The sequence below is a fragment of the Rhopalosiphum padi genome, chromosome 2 (assembly GCF_020882245.1).
Source record: "Rhopalosiphum padi isolate XX-2018 chromosome 2, ASM2088224v1, whole genome shotgun sequence".
In the NCBI taxonomy this organism is placed as follows: domain Eukaryota; kingdom Metazoa; phylum Arthropoda; class Insecta; order Hemiptera; family Aphididae; genus Rhopalosiphum; species Rhopalosiphum padi.
This window is the reverse complement of record NC_083598.1, coordinates 15,709,427-15,724,376: the sequence shown is the minus strand read 5'-3', so window position 1 is coordinate 15,724,376 and position 14,950 is coordinate 15,709,427. Positions and strand designations below refer to the sequence as shown.

Sequence of the window (14,950 nt, the reverse complement as noted above, 5' to 3'; positions counted from 1 at the left end):
CATGTGGCAGTGCTCTCGTAGATCTTACACAACTATACACTAGAGACTGACTATAAACTTTGGTCCATCTTACCCAATATTTAACCTATTTGTCTATAAACTGAACTAGACCAGTATTTTTGGTGGTGCTCAAATTGTAAAGAATTTCTAGACCCTCAGACTCTTCACACAGTATTCATATTACCTATAATTTCAACTGTATATTTTATGTACTATGTTTTAATAGGAGTAAAATATTTACAGCTTAACAAAATAAAATTGTTACAAACTTTTAGTTGTACAAAATGTGGGTTTTTTCTATGGTTTTATTGTTAAATAAATTGATGTATCAACATGCGGTCTACTCTCTTGATTACCCAAATCATTAATGCTATTACAATTAATTTTATTCAGTTGATAAATTTTAATATCTAGTTGATTTGAACTAGACAAATTATAATTAATAATTAAAAAACGGATTGATTTGTTAAAAATATACTTTTCATATTAACTCAGTGCGAATACTCTTCTAAGTCGTAATTTATTCATTCCAGTGACTTAACTGAACTCATTTAATCATACAACTGCTAGTGTATTTATATCAATTGATTGAAGTGGGTTCATTATTTTTTCATTGATGGAATTACGTCGTTGAAAAAAATTACAGCAATATGAAATTACATGTAATGATTTAATCAAATACGATGTGTTTTAATACTAGTATTAAGTATAAATAAACATTTAAAAAAAAATGAAAAAATAACTACTTTTTGATATTGAGTTTATTTGAATTTAAAGTTAACTAAAAAAATTATATTTGCCAATCGATTATACAACACTCATTACATAATCATTCTATTATTATGATGGCCGCTTAATATTTTACTGCAATAAATCCGAATAACCGGGATAATATGTTATATGCAGTTTTTCGTAGAATATTCTTGTTTTCTTAAGTATTTTATAAATTTAATCATGACTTTTGTTGGAAATAATATTTTTATTATTTTCTACACAAAGAAAAATGTTTTTAATTAAATCACCGTGTTGCTTAAATTAACTTTTGGTGCTCATTTTTCTTTTCGTATTTGCATGTTTATACGTCATATTATTCTTAATTCCAATTTATATATGAAGTATAATAATAAATATGTTTAAAGTTGACATTTACATATTTTCACAAAGAGTAATGATGACGAAAATTAATAATGAATTGCATTCAAAATAAAAATGGGTTAAATTATTCTATTCAAGTATTCAAGAATTTCTTGCAATAATGTGAGATGTTAATATGTGATGTTGTAATTTTTATACATTTACGGAATTCCAACAAGTTGTTTGCAAGGATTCTACTATAAAGTAGACTATATAATAGTATATAATACATTTATAATAATTATTGTGCATAAGTTGTGTTACAATTATATCACATTAATAAAAATATCATAATATTTATTTTTTACTTTTATTTTAATGCATTAGATACAGTTTTTTTTCTCAATTAAAAACAGAAAAATAATTTTTGTCTGTATTTTATACATATAACGAGCAAGAATGTTGCAAAAATAAAATAATAATATGTGGTGGTGTGATAGAAGGGAGCATCTAGCGACACTACTTTAAGGATATAAATTGGGGATTTAGATTTTCGAGAATTTTCTAGTAATGTGACTAAATTGGAAATGAAATAAGAGAGTTTAGATGTTGTGGTGTAGCGTGTGGTTGATTACGTACTAGGCACAGTTAGCTATGAGATGATGTTTATGGACTGGAATAATTGTTTTAATTTTTACCAGGATATTTTGAACGACGTTAAAAATTTTTAGTAAGAAGTAAGAGGGTTAAAATAATTTTTGAAATTAGTATTTATTGCTTGAGTTTATGATGCAGATGGCCATGAATTCAATTATGAATTAGTGTTTATATCAGTAAGTTTTAAATGTGTATCTAAGTGAACTGGTTTTGCATGAGCTAGGTATATTTTTTTACATTTATGTAGCTTGGATTTCCTTATTGGATAGGTACTCTGTAGCTGATTGATAAGCTTAATGATTTTTGACAGGAATCCGAATAATGGGGTTCTATACAGCAGATACATTTTCACAAACGGTATGATGCAGTATGATTTTGTATGACGGAAGAGTGGGGCCTGGGTAACGGACTATGGATGCATTTTACTGGTTGACGATTACTACAGGGTTCTTTAATTGTAACTTAGAGTGATAAATAAGTGCAAAGTTTAATGTTAAACATATTATTTTAATTTTTGGTGAGCTCCGAATAAAAAAACAACTGGTAGAAGTGATTGCGTTGTAAAAAATATGTTGCATGTCAATGTGTATGAAAAAGGGTTTTAAGTTCTTTTTTAATTTAATTCATTGGAGTTCTATGACGGAGATTTATTATTATTACTGTGAAGATTAGAGCATCTTGTTTGAGTTAGAAAAATATGAGAATTGACGTTATTAGTTTGGCGAATTTTAATGACAGTTCTGTAGGATGCTGCTGTGCTAGTGCATAATTTAATGTCATTAATAGAAATTGTCCATATAAAAGTTAATTTTTCATTATAAGCCCAAATGCCAAAAGTGTTTAAATCGGTAATAACATTATTAGTATTTTATGTTTGCTATAAAGGGTTCAATATGCTCTGAATCTTGATTTATTTGGTCAGTCTAGTCTAGTCAATAGATTCCGAAAATAATAAGAACCAATTTTGTGAAATTAACATTTTTGTTGTTTAATTTTTTAATTTAATAATTATTTATTAAGAAAGTGAGGAAGATGTTATATGAGTAGCAAGTTAATTATATAAAAGGAGTGGTAAAGCTGTTATTAGTACCATATTTATCTAATTAAATGAGAAAAAAAAATTGATAATTTACTATCTTATATTAAGAAAAATGAATGAGTATTGTTAGAAGCCTATATGTTTCAGGTCAACCATTGCCATGCGACTGATACATAATATAAAACGAAGCATACCTAGCATATATAGTTATATTATTAGAAATATACCGTAACCCATTTATAGTAGCATTTTTTAATAGTCAATCATAAAATATGCAATTAATTATTTAAAAATATGTTTTATTTTTAATGGTATGTGGATTTCTGTAATTAGGTTTGATAGAATATGGTATACTTTTTCAATTAAATGAATGATTTTCTGAATTCTGAATTAAATTCATATCTTTAAAATAACCATAATAGAAGACTTCGAAACATTGAAATTTAAGATTGCTCATTGTTTTAATGAAAACTTTTTTCAAATTACAATATTTTAAAACATTATTATATGTATAGATAAAAATTGTGAATTGTGTTGTTTTTAATTATTTATATAGATGTTCTCACTTTATAGTTACTTGTCAATGTTTACTGGATTGTGTGTCCTTCTCATCGTCTGTTTCCATGTCAATAGGTAGTTGATATAAAAAAAATAAAACAACGATTAGGAACTTAGGTAACGTTTTACTTTTTTAAATTATTTTTAATCATGTATTCATGATTAATACTATCTACTATTTCAACACATTATTAGTTTCAATACCTAATAAATTACATTTATATTGTATTATATTAAGTACATATTTATAAATTAGTTTAGTTAATTAGGCAAAATATAAAATATTTAATATTTTAAATAGTACATTATATGTCTATGTATAAGATTCTAAGTTTTGAACCAGGGCCCAGGACTTGAAATCGATTTTAAATATCGATAAATATCGTTAATAATCTTTTGAAAAATCTAGTTATATAAAAATTGAAAATAATAATAGTATTAAAAATTTGTATTGAAATTGAAAAATTCTAAATTCATTATTTATATCACTCATAACCGTATAGTAAACAGATCAATGTAAAATTTTGAATTTAACAATAGCCAACGCTCAACAGGTATATAAAATCATTGTTAAGAAATTAATAAGATATAAGTAAAAACTAAGAAATAGGTACTTGGTAGTTAGTTATTCGTTTTATTAGAATTACTATATTGATTACAGATGCGAAAAACAATCCGCGTGTTTAATTAGCAATCGTTTTGAGCCTATAAATTGTAATTTTTATATACGATTAAAATTCTTGGAAAAATATTTTTTCCGTTATTGTTATCGAAATTGTATTCCGTATACATAAAGTTTGTATAATACTGCAAAAGAAGTAGTAGTTATAATGGATTTATCATTAAGTTCTGATATATTTGATATTGGAAATATGAATTGTACATAATTAATGTGAATAATGTGATATACCGGACATTTTGTTTAATAATAAGTATACAAATGACTTACAATTTATAAATAATATTAGAAAAATTATATTTTCCAATAATAATAATATGTTACATGTAAAATGTTAAATTAAAATTAAAATTGTTTAAATGTCTTCAGCAACAGGTCATTATATTATTATAGATCAAATAATATATATGTTATTTTACACGATTTCGTAAAAAAATAAATTTCTTACGCTCATAAAATGTTTTCTATATTGACGCTATATTTTCAGTTACTTGAAGGAAAACTTATGGATAACCTTGTATTGGGTTTTTTAACTTTAGGTATAAATCACAAAAATTTTACGAATTTTCAACTTCAAAATTCCTTGCAAATTTTCACGATTTTGACATATTTTGTAAACATTTGAACTTTAAATGCTTATAAACAATATAAACAAAAATTGTGACTAACGATTTTTGATTTTTTTTTTTACTATGATTATTATAACTTATAATAAACCTTGTATTCAATTTTAAAGATTTTTTGGATAGCCAATTTTAGTCATTTCAAAAAAAAATTTAGAAACATCAAAAATTTCAATTGTCTATAAATAGCTTAAAAACGGTCAAAATATTTTGAAAATTTAATTGTAAATAGAATTATAATTATGTAATAGTAATATATATATATATCAATTTTGATTTTAATAATAATATTTTCTGAATAATAATCTATAAAATATAACAAACATTTTTTGAAAATAAATCTATTTATATGTTGCTTGTGAATAGTGAATATTTAATGTCAAAATTTGTATTACAATCATTAATGGCTTTATGTTTATATATTTTTTAATTTCCAGTAAAATTTTTAAAATTAATCTATAGTAAAATTTTCAAGTCTATTTAAATTCCAAATTTTATAAATTTTCTCTTTTAAACTAATAATAATTTATACAATTACGTGATTTTGACAAAATACAAATTTTTTTAAAAACTTATGTTAATATTTTTTCCTCCAAAACAAAGCTTGTATCATATATAAATTAAAAAAAACTAAAAAATCTAAAGTTTCATAATATGTATACATATATAAAAAAAAAATAATTTGATATTTATATTTTGCTATAAAATGTTAACACAAACTGTTGGTGAAAAAAATCAAGTCTCTACAGTTATTTATTTTTGAATTATAATAAAAACAAAATCCTCTTCTTTTCTTATTTTTTTTTTTTTAGTTTTTAGCATTAAATAGCTTTCCTTTCATAAATAAATACCTAAAAAACTACTCCCAAAACTCAAGATTGAAATATTTTTACTTCTTTAAAAGCTGGTTACATAAATAAAAAACATAAATTATTGTAAAATTAATACATTTATCGATCCAAAAAAATGTAGAACAAGATGTATAATTATTAATTATTACTAGCCATTGATTGGCAGCTTATATTTTGTTATCGAATATAAAATTATTTATAGTATTGCTTTTTCAAACTAAAGTTTTATATTCAAAAACTCTACTCAAAAACTAAATTTGAATTAGATGTAATAAAAAAATAAGCTAATTATAAATGTGTTTAATGTAAATGAGTATACATATATTATTTAAGGTTATGTATACGATATTAAGATTTAAGATTGTTGTTTTTAAGTCTATAACTTATTAGCATTATATTTATTAAATAATTTGAGTTAGAAAAATTAAATTAAAGCAATACAATATAATTAGTAATACAATAAATAATTAAAACATAACTAAGTTTTTATAATTTTTGATATTATGTCGATAAAATAATTTATTACTAAGCTCTTTGTGATGGTTTTCTTTTTCTTTTTAGGAAATGGATCTCCAAAAGGAACTCTTAAAGATACTCAAAGAAGTTCGTCACCGTATAAGAGCGCACAGTATACACAAAAACAGATGTTTCCCGATGAATCAAGAAGAGCTAGTAGTAGCGTTAGTCAAGTAAGAACACTTTTTTTTAAAATTTAAATGACATTAATATTTTGTTTTAAATATTTCTTACTGATAGTAAAGTTTAATTTATTCTATAACTTATATATTTTCTACTAGTAACATAGTAATTATGTGCATATAAACAAAATCGTAGTTAATTAAACGCATTCAAGATAGACAAGATAATATACGTCATTATATTAATTTAAAATGCATTAATTTATTAAAATGTATACCTTTCATGTTATTTCATATTTTTATCACTTAACATATATTTCTAATGTCATACACTCATACTTATATTATGTATTAATATTTCTATTATGGTACTTTGTATTGTATATGTCGTGAACTTTTTTAAAAAATATACTAAAATCAATATATATTTATATAATGGTGATTGGTACCTATGAAGATTTTATATTATATTATATTTATATATATTACGGCTAGTTTTTTATACTTACTTATCTAACCTATCAAAGATGATTTATCATAGTTTTAATGTAATAATTAATGGTTTACGAATGGGGGTTGATAACATTTATCTATTATATTTTTTAATTAAATATTCTTAAACGATTAATTACGTTAAATTTAAGTACAAGTGTATTAAATAACATCATTTTCATTTTGAATATTATAATAATTATTTTCACGAAATTAATTTATCTTTTTTTGCCGGATAGAGGTTTTTTTTATCAGAGAAATGTAAAAATAATGTTTTTTAAACGGTCGTTTAATGTCACGGTAAAATGTCATTAACCTTAAATGTCTTATAAAAACTAAGTTTCTATGACTTTTGACTGCTGAGTAGTTTATTAATCATTGTAAATAATATGTCACATTCAGTCTTTCTGTATAGTCTTATAAATTTAACAGTTTCTCTTAGGCTTATTAATAAAATTGTTGATATTTCATATCTTCCAATTATAATACTTTTTGTAAACTATTGTTGTAGAATTGAAATATATATATATATAATATATATGAAACAAAATAAACGATGTATTAAATTCTGCTTTACTATCGTCGTTGTTATAAAAGTACACATCAGATGAATAATAATTAAGAAAATAATTTGTATTTAATTATGCTGGAGTAACTTTGGCATCTCTTTCAAAGCTTCAAATTAAAGTTACGAGAGTAGATGATAAACTGTGTAGCATAAATGTTGTATAACACCTAACAATTATTAGAACATCTGAATAAAATTTGTAAATACACACAATTATTAAAACCAACAATTTACCTACAAAAGTCAGGATCTAAATATCCAAATATAAAAATTTTTGGTTTATCCTCATGATATTGTATAAACTACCTATGTTATATTATATTGATTTTATTTTATTTAATTAAATTGTTATATGTTTTTTACTAATTTTTAATTAAAAAAATTGTAACCTATTCTTATATATTTTTATAATTATAAATCATTATTATATCCCTATTATATTAAAATGATAAGAAATAATCTGTTTAGAACTTTTTAAGAATTATGATATAATATAATTGTAGGTTTATGAAAAATGATTCTGAGTAGAGACCTCAGAGGCCTGTCAGCCTATATCACTAAGTATATATATATATTTTTTTGATATAGCTATTAGAATTATTTATTTTACTATTAGTATTACTGTAGGTTTATTTAATTTTTACCGAAAACAATGCATTTATTATATTATTATAATAATAAACATACATATATATATATATTTATTATTTATACTAATTATATTCATTGATTATTATTCATACTTATAAATAGCTCAAAAAACTAAACTTAATTTACTGAACTTATCTTGTAAATCTATAATTGCCGATCGGCGTTTAAAAATAAAATAAATACTTAAATAAAAGAGTTAAAATAACTAGAAAATTATACTAAGTCTAAAAAATCATAATGTAAATATTTGGTTAAAATTTCCAATATACTTGGTTATACGTTTTTTGGACTACAGCAAAATATTTAAACATTTTTGAGGAGAAATAGTTATTTATGGGTTATTGTCATTTGTCAAAATTTGTAAAATCGAAAATGTATAAATAGCTTAAACTAAGTAGAAATATTTAGAAAAGTATACCTTGTATATAAAATTATATAATAAATATTTAGTGAAAGTTTTAAGTATCCATGGTTATTCGTTTTTTAGTTACACTAAAATAAAGGAAAATCGATTTGTCAAAAACTGATTTTCCGTATAAATTCATGTATTTTATAAATATTTTTTTTTGTTTTTTTTCGATTATTTTCAAAAATACTAGGAATTAAAAATAAATGGTATAATTTATTTTCTATATGACCTTTAATTATATTGTACAATGAGTTAAAAATATAGGTTTTTACTTAGGGAATGTTATATAATTATAATAATATATTCTTCATATTACGAATTTTGAGTACATTCATTTTTATACGTGACATTCATTTAAAAATTAATGATGCTAGAATAATTACAATTATTAATTAGGTATATATTTTTTTAATAATTCAAAAAGTTTTGAATAATATTTTAATCGATATTGTACCATGTTGAAATATTATTCTTTTCAATATGTATATTGTATACAGTAAATAAAATTGAACGTGTTTATTATAGTGATGTTGGTGCTGATAATATCACGTTTATCATGTTTTTCATTATGTGTTTCAGGTTTCCGGCGACGAAAGGAAACGTCTGTGCGAGCATGTTAAGCCTTGCGACAGTGGCCTAACCGTCTATGGTTCGTTGACTTATCAATTGAACCATGCCAATATGGAGTCGACAGGCATATTCGATTTTATCATAAAAGCACTGAGTATTATTCATAGGACGGGTGAGTTTTATGAACTTCCAAACCATCAACACTATAATATTGTTCAACAAATAATTTTATTTTTTTGGTTATTATTTAATGCCATTGCTTAAAATTATTATGACCGTATAAGTTCATAAATATGGTTGTATAATGTGCTTTAAAAGAAGATGCATATCCCACTTTAGCCACTGAAACAAATAATTTGTTAAAAATATTGTGTTTTTGAAACTATATTAATAAATAAAATAATAAAAACGTTAAAGTCTTGATCGTATTATGCATTGCGCCTTTAAAGATTTATTTATAATTTAATTATGTAGATTGTTATGTGTTTTCACAAAGTATAGCACTATAGTAGAGATATTATATTTTTATTTTTAAAATTTATAATTTATAGTGTTTAAAAAAAAAATCAATTGATTACATAAATAAAATAAAATATTTAGATTTTGTATAGGAATTTAATGTTCAGTCAAACTTCCTAACGAGTTAATATTATCATTAAACATGTCTTCACTGAATGCCACGTACTCACACCCTCAATAATGTTTAATACATTTATGCTTTGTAATAGGTTGAATTCACTGTAATGTTAAAATTTACAGAGTATAATGGATTACTCTGAAAATTTACTGTGTTATGTGCAATTAATGTGGAGACAACATATACGGTTATATTGTAATAATACTCGTATTATAACGTCCTCTTAATTTTTTTTTCACTTAATTTAATGATTATTCCTCTAACGGTTTTAGTTATTTAGTTGTAATTAAAAATATATTAATCGTTGAGACTTTATATTCTTTCCCGGTAGTCATTACCTATTTTATTATTTCTATACGCAATTAAATTTTCAAATTATCCAGACATTTTTAGTTATTTATACCACGATTCTATTCATACCATACCATACGTTGGTAAGTATTGACTTATTAATAAAAAACTAAAAAGTAACAATTGTATTATAATTATGATGTAAGCGATATTTTTGTTAGAGATTTGGGTAACATATATTATTATTAATAGAAAATAAATTAATAGTTTATAGTATAGTATTAATAAGTTATAAAATATTCTTGGAAATAAATTCTGACAAACCATCTTTATTCAGTTTAATTTGTTGTATGCAATAATAACCATTGAATTCATATTTAAAACAACCATTTAAACTCAATGATGAGGTGTAATCGATATTTATTGTACAGCAGAATGATTTCCCCGATTTCTTAAACATTTTTTTATTCATTTTTTATTATAAAATACAGCACGTAAAAGATGTATTTCATAATTTAATCTTTTGCTTAGAAATTATTTTTTATTATATAAATAAGAAGACACTTATACTAATAAAATATTATATTATCATATGTGGAACTTAATAGGTAGTGTAAATAAGAATAATCAACTTAAATTTAATATAATTTATTAAAATTACGCAATTCAATTAATCCGTTTATATTTATAAAAAAATGTCACCTATAACTTTTATTGTTGCACTTTATAATTAATTTTAAAGGATTTTCATATTTTTACATGGTTTAAAAATTCATTTTTTTTAAAAAAGAAGTAGAAAATGGTAGTATTTTCTACAATAAATGATACTTTGTTTGTCTAAAATATTATTCATGAGATAGGTAGTTAGTTATACGAGGATTTATTTTAAATGTATCACGCATATGTTATATACATAAGTACTTATTATACTGTGATATTACGACGACGTATTTTTAATATCGTTTAAAAACCTATTTAAATAATGGAAATCTATATTTAATAAAATTCGGTGTTTAAAAAGTGGGTTTTTAATGATATTTTTATTGAGATATGGTTTCTACATATCAGCTAAACCTATTTATCATAAAAAAGTTCTCTTAAGGTTTTCTATTGTAAAATAGTTTCTATTTTACATTCATCCGAGTTTGAACCATTTATCTACTGTACGATCGTACAAATTTTAAACTCAAAATTATATACGTTTTATTAGATTCGGAATTAACGTGGCTTGCCATATCTTATTTTAAACATAGACAATAATATTGATTGTTTTGTCAGTAAGTTGAACTTATCCCTATCTTTACTAATATAAAAATGCGAAAGTAACTCTATCTGTTACGCTTTCATGCCTAAACCACTAAACCGATTTTGATGAAATTTGGTACAGAAATAGGTTAGTTCTTTGAAAAGGACATAGGCTATCTCTTGTTGTGAAAAAAAGCTTTTAGGGGTTAAAGGGTTAAAATAGGGGATTTTCATAACTTGTGACTGAAAGTTGGTGTTCCTATCCTGTTTATGAGAAATTTTGATGCATCAAGGTCATGGCTAAAAATTAATCACTTGAGACGTAAAAGCTCTAATTTTGACTACAATGGTAAAAGTCAAAAATGTTTTTATTCCCCGTATTCAAATAATTCCAACCGATTTGCATTTCAGTTTAAATAAATGCAGTCTCCCCTTAAAGAAGCAGCATTTGCAATGACAATAAATAAAGTTCGAGGACACGCTTAAAGTATAGCATGTGTACATTAAAAAGAACCTGTTTTTACCACGGATAACTGAATGAGTATGCACTTTATGCGGCGTGCTCATGAGTATCGAGCCCGTAAAATCATTATATTTTATCAAAGGATGTACAAATAAAAAACCTATAGCTTATAATAATGTGTTAAAATAAGATATTTACAATAAATCACAGCAGTTTGCAATTAGTTTGTACTTGAATTATTCGCAAAATTAGCATGTGACTAATGTCTAATATAAACCAATATATGGTGGTAATCTATGTGAAATGTTTACCGTGCCAGGGATGACATTAGCGTTGTTATTTTAGTCAAAGAAAATCGTACACTAAACATTGTATACAAAGAGATTTTTGAATTAGGTTAATATGAAAAACTAAAATAAGCTTAAAATAATAAAAAAAACTAAGTTAACATTTTTAATTAAAAAATAAGTTAAACTAAATAGATATTATGGTATAATTTCTTTTAAAACTCGCGGATATCAGTTAGTCCTAAATAAGATAAAAATTAATATATCAATATATAGACAATTTTAACTTTTATTAGTTGATAATTTACTTTTAAGTTTCAATTTAATAAGTAAATGTAGTTATAGCTTATTTTTTTTAAATATAGATATTTAATTTAGGCATCTATAAATTGTACATTATTTTCAGGCAATGAGTAGTATGAAAATAGATAAAATAGTTTTTAAGGTAATTAGAATTATGCATTTAAAAATGGCTGCATTAAAATGATGTAACTTTAATTTATTTATATGAATTATAATTTTTGATAAAATATGTAATTAAAAAAAAAAAATTATTAATTTGAAATGACGTATTAATATTTTTTATTTTTACTCATGAAGTTTAAGAAATCAAATTTAGTTTTAGAAATTTTTATATAAATAGATACAATTATTTTATCATAGATTTATCCTATTATCCATATGATGCATTGCAACTTTACATTGATTATTTTAAACATTAAAGCTAAATATTATATAAAATGTAGGTCAATATTAATTATTAAATAATAATACTATGAACTGTTTTTCATTATTTGTAAATGCTTAAAAATAAAACTAAAAACGGCTAAATATTTAAGTGCTTTAACTTTTTATCTCCAGTTTAGTATACGCGGAAAAAATAAAATTTTATATTTATTACAAATAACGAATCAAAGAAGCTCTGAAACTCTTGATTGAAACTTATTTAATTATTATTAGTTTAACCTTGTGGATATATTAAATTAAATTTATTTTTGAAACTACATTTTTAATTTCATTTAAATTTGATCACGGGGTCGCATTTTAATATATTAATTTTTATTTGTGTTTAAAGTAAGAATTTTGACAAAATTCATAAAATAATATTTTTTCTTTTTATACCTAAAATTTAAAAATTTAATACAATATTCGTTACTATAGTGGTTCAACCTATATTAGAAAAAAAATTCTACTGAGAAGCAAAATTAATTTTTTATGAGCGTTTAAAGTTAAAATATTTATAACATTCAATATTCACCCGTATTTTTAAAATTGTATTGTATTTAAAAAAAGTAACAATAAATACTTGAAATATTTGTCAAATATTTATATAATTATTTTCATTATATTAAATTACGATAAAATTTTTATAATTTTTTAATAATTTTTTTTCCTAAAAATATCAATAAAAAATACTATTCACTGGGTCAAAATTCTTGAAATTTAATACAAGATCCTACATAAGTTATTCTGTATAAAAATATTAAAAGTACATAAACACAGTTTTTTTATATGCATTTGAAGTTAAAATTTTGACAAAATTAAATTCGCAAAAAATTTCAAACCATTTTGTAGTTGATAATTTATAAAAAAATTTTACTTTTGTATTTAAGTTTTGAAAATTTCATAGAAGATTTTTCATAAGTAGTTCATTCTGAAAACATAAAATTTAAAAAATGTTCCTATAAAGAAAATATTTTTTATAGACATTTTAAGTTCCAGTTTGAACTAATTATAATAATAATTACCCATTTAAACGATAAATAATGGTATGTTAATTATTTTGTTAACATTTAAAAATGTTATTCATGGAAATTTAAACTTGAATCTATTAAAATTATTATTATGAATTTTAATATACGCAATACCATTTTTGATTTATTTTAAAATATTTTTTATTTATAGGTACTATACATCTATACAGTATTTACAGAAAGATGACTTAATATACGTTGAAATAATATGGGATAAATATATATTATTATAATAATTAAGTACTAATAATAAATACAATATTTTTGAAAAGTGTTATATCAACCTAAAACAATATTAAAAGTGAAACAAATAACTTTGATAGCTATATCAAAAATATAAAACATCATTTGGCGGTATAGTCTGAAAAGTTGATAACAATAATAATATAATACGATATAAATATATAAATAATTGTATTCATTAAATACAAATAACATAATGATTTATGAAAAAATAATTCTCTAGTTTATTATAAAAATATGACTTTAATTTGAGTTTAATACATCCTTCACAGTGATCTCTCTCGACATCGAGCAGTCACATAATCATTACATAATCGAAAATTATTGTACCTAAAGTAAGAACGATAGATCTCTAGGTTTTTTCGGGCATAAACCATTTCAATTCAAACAATAAAACATGAGGGTAAATGTAATATTAATAATAAATTATTAAATAAAAAACAAAGTTCTTCTAGTATACACAAAAAATGTTATTTTAATTTTAATGTAATTGACATAATATAGCAAAAGTAATTTTTATAACAATGAAAAAATAGGTATTAAACCAAAGATAATAACAAAAATACTTAAAAACTAATGTGACAGGATAGGTGGATAAAAAGAGAACCGATAACGTTTGTGAGAATTGAACTATTTTGGCCAATGCAGGTTGTCGAGTGTTGGAACATAGGGTTGCGGTCGCGCGACGACCGAGATCTGATAGTAACGGCACGACTGCAACGAACTTGCCAGAGCGACCAGTACAATGTCGTGCACTTGAATAGCAGCGGCGGCAGGCAAGATTCAGGCGAGTGCAAGTGCACTTGCAATAGAATGCAACGAATGGAACGGATAGAACCGCTCGTGCTCGGCCGATAGGATTTCAGGGCGAAAATTCGGTAATCCACTGCACTATGGTTCGTGTCCGATACGTCCTTTTCGCATCAACGGTACCCCACCGATCGAGTTCAAACGATTCGACGGTAAATGCCTGCAGTCGGTCTTGCAGCGTCAATTGCATTACGTGGTGTCGCGCGCGGCATCCGTTCTGCCACTACTTACCCGAATCTGTGCTACTGTTGTCATCGCCATTGCTGTATAACCATCTGCGGGTATCGATGAGCCGCGTCCATGTCCAACGTCGAGTGTGAGCTGTCAGGTTCATCGCACCGACAACCCAAGTCGACCAGCCGGTTGAGCGGTCTCGATATAAAGGTCGTCTTGCACCGCAATCGATATCCA

General features: G+C 23.8%; 2 protein-coding genes across 2 annotated transcripts in view; one reads left to right on the top strand and one right to left on the bottom strand.

Moving 5' to 3' along the window:
- Nucleotides 1-14,950, bottom strand: part of LOC132923049 (uncharacterized) — a 225,397-nt gene that overhangs the window by 71,132 nt on the left and 139,315 nt on the right. The gene's annotated exons all lie outside the window — the stretch shown is intronic.
- LOC132921523 (uncharacterized) overlaps nt 1-14,950 on the top strand; it is a 61,094-nt gene that overhangs the window by 30,829 nt on the left and 15,315 nt on the right. Inside the window, exons 3-4 of the mRNA XM_060984590.1 lie at nt 6,043-6,170; nt 8,819-8,981. Of these exons, the coding sequence (XP_060840573.1) occupies nt 6,043-6,170; nt 8,819-8,981 (291 nt within the window). The remainder of the gene's footprint in view (nt 1-6,042; nt 6,171-8,818; nt 8,982-14,950) is intronic.